This window comes from Chaetura pelagica, unplaced genomic scaffold (assembly GCF_000747805.2).
Source record: "Chaetura pelagica isolate M959 unplaced genomic scaffold, ChaPel_1.0 scaffold18, whole genome shotgun sequence".
NCBI classification, from domain to species: domain Eukaryota; kingdom Metazoa; phylum Chordata; class Aves; order Apodiformes; family Apodidae; genus Chaetura; species Chaetura pelagica.
This window is the reverse complement of record NW_009954310.1, coordinates 1,891,878-1,894,312: the sequence shown is the minus strand read 5'-3', so window position 1 is coordinate 1,894,312 and position 2,435 is coordinate 1,891,878. Positions and strand designations below refer to the sequence as shown.

Below are 2,435 nucleotides of genomic sequence, written 5' to 3'. Positions count from 1 at the left end.
ATTCCTGCTTGAATTCGCATTCAAAGTAACCCTGAACCAGAGAAAGGAAGAAAGTAAAAATATCTGAAAATCCGAAGACTGCAAGAAAGGCGTGTTCTATATTCTTGCTCTGCTTCTCTTGTGCCTCCTGATGTGTGATAGACGAGCATTTTCTGGGCAACCACATTTTTATATCCTTTACGCTACCGTCTATCACTTACTAGCCTACTACGCTTTTTTAGCACTCCTAGCGCCAATGCACCTCTACTATTCCCCATTATTGTTTGCCACTACAATAAGAGTCAGTCACAATTGGCAAAATATTCAGCCTCTGTTTAAAAAGGAAAGTTGCCACAAGGAACCTGACACTGGAAGTGGATATTGCTCCAGCAGATAAAATAGACTGTGGCTAAAGGTGGGGCTGGAGACTAAGAGAAGGATAATCTCATTATTTTTGTAAATTCCACGTTAGCACATAAACCCTAGGATATGGTGAACACCCCTGAACTGATTATTCTGCCACATAACCATCTGATTTTGTAAAAATACCAATATCACTTAACACAAAATCACTGCTTAGGGTAAATTCATTCTACCTACTGTTCTCATAGGGACATTTGCTGGAAAATTCTAAGAAATGATTTGCAGAAGCTATCAGCTGTGGGAGTTCACTATTATACCTCTGTCAACTTCATTCAATATAATTTACATTTTTCCTTATACTGCCTCACAGGATTCCTTGCAATTTTTTGCACGTACAATTTCACAGCAGGGAGGGGGAAGGAATTAAAAAAAAAAGAAAGATAACCCTCTTTTGCAGAGGAGAAAGAACAGATGCTTAAAACCAGATTTCTAGAAATCACTGTAAGCCTGAGCCAGAAATGTAATTAACACCTATTTATAAAGAATAATTAAAGTTGTGACTGCCACAAAGAACAGCAGAGATAATCGAGGTAGCCCCTGCTTCTTTTTTTTTTAGAATTTTTTTTTTTACACTGTTTGCAGTATTCCCACATGATTGCCACCTGCTCCCCCACTCAGCTTCCCCTATGCTCGTTTCCCCGGCAACCTTTCATTGGCTTTTCCTCCCAGCTATCGCTTTCAGTTCGGCTGCTCAGTCTAATCTTATTTGTTTTACACCCATCAAAACAAGCAGCTAGACAAAGACAATCCTGTAAGAATGGGAAAAAGACCGTCGCTTTGTTTCCCTGCTTATAATAAATATCCGCGGCAAAAAAGTCTGCAAAACGTTAAATTAAGGGGAAAAGGACCGGGGGGTGAGGGGAGGGAGGCAGACACCCACACCCCCCAGCATCCCGCGGGGCTGGCAGAGGGACGGGTATTGTGCGGGTTGGGTCCCAGCCCCCACCCGGGTCGCCCCTCTCGTCCCCGGCAGTTGTATTTGATCATGCCATTTTGCACAATCTGTAAGGGAAGCAACAAAAGAGGGGATGAGGCGAGCGAAGAGTACCCGGGCTCCTCTGCCAAGGAAAATATCGTCTAAAAATAGAAATACTATTTTTCACATAAATGGCTTTGACTTCTCCCGGCATTTAAAAAAGCACAAAACAACACGGCTTTCCCCCCCCACCCCCCTCCATCCCCAGCCCCCACCCTAGCACAAAAAACACACCCTTCCATCCATCCATCCATCCACCCATCCATCCATCTCTCCTCTCCAGCACCGGCTCCGCAGGAAACGCAATACCTGTGTTTTAGAGGCGATTATTAGGTTTGTGTTTAAGGCCGGTGTAACACAAACGGGGATGAAAAGGCATCATCGGCTGCCTGATCCGCCAGGCACATGCGGGACAATGACACCGTGACTGTCAGCAGAGACCATCCTCGCCCGACTGAAACGCAACGTTCAATGGAAACGCCGTCAAGTGCCATCACAGCGAGATACATTAAATAGATATAGAGATATATATATACATACACACACCACACACAGGCAGACATATCCCACAAAAATGAGAAAAAAAAACCAAACAAGGCTCTCTAATTTTATTTTCTGACTCACAATCCGCTGCCCCGAACAAAAGGAATTCGCCAGGCACGCGAGAAGCGAGACAAAACCCCACGAGCAGCCTCTCCCCGGTCACTTACCATTTTCAAGCCATTCCACTCCATCTGTGATCACAAAGATGGACCCTTACAGCCCCTCACAGAGTCAAAAAGCAAAGAGAGTGTTATGTAAAAGCTGACATTCCTTCTTACAGCGCTGCTGCCCAACGATGCAACAAAATCGACATATACCAGGCGCTGCAACACATACAAGCCTCCTCCTCTTTTTATGAGGTCATGACAGGAAACTCTTTGAAATACAATATGCAGCATTTACTGAAGCTCATATAAATCACCCTCTTTTAAAATTACCATACCTATTGCGCAGTCCACCAAAAGAAAATTACCAATCTCGAGGCATATTTTTTTTTCCCCACCACCACCCCCCT

General features: G+C 44.2%; 1 protein-coding gene across 2 annotated transcripts in view; it reads right to left on the bottom strand.

Moving 5' to 3' along the window:
- Positions 1-2,435, bottom strand: part of ELAVL4 (ELAV like neuron-specific RNA binding protein 4) — a 65,695-nt gene that overhangs the window by 59,930 nt on the left and 3,330 nt on the right. The window contains exon 1 of one of the 2 annotated variants that reach the window (XM_010004005.1): positions 2,089-2,379. The exons of the other annotated variant lie outside the window; for it this stretch is intronic. Within the exon in view, the coding sequence (XP_010002307.1) occupies positions 2,089-2,112 (24 nt within the window). The 5' untranslated portion in view covers positions 2,113-2,379. Of the gene's footprint in view, positions 1-2,088; positions 2,380-2,435 lie in introns of those variants that run through there. 2 annotated transcript variants of the gene reach the window in all.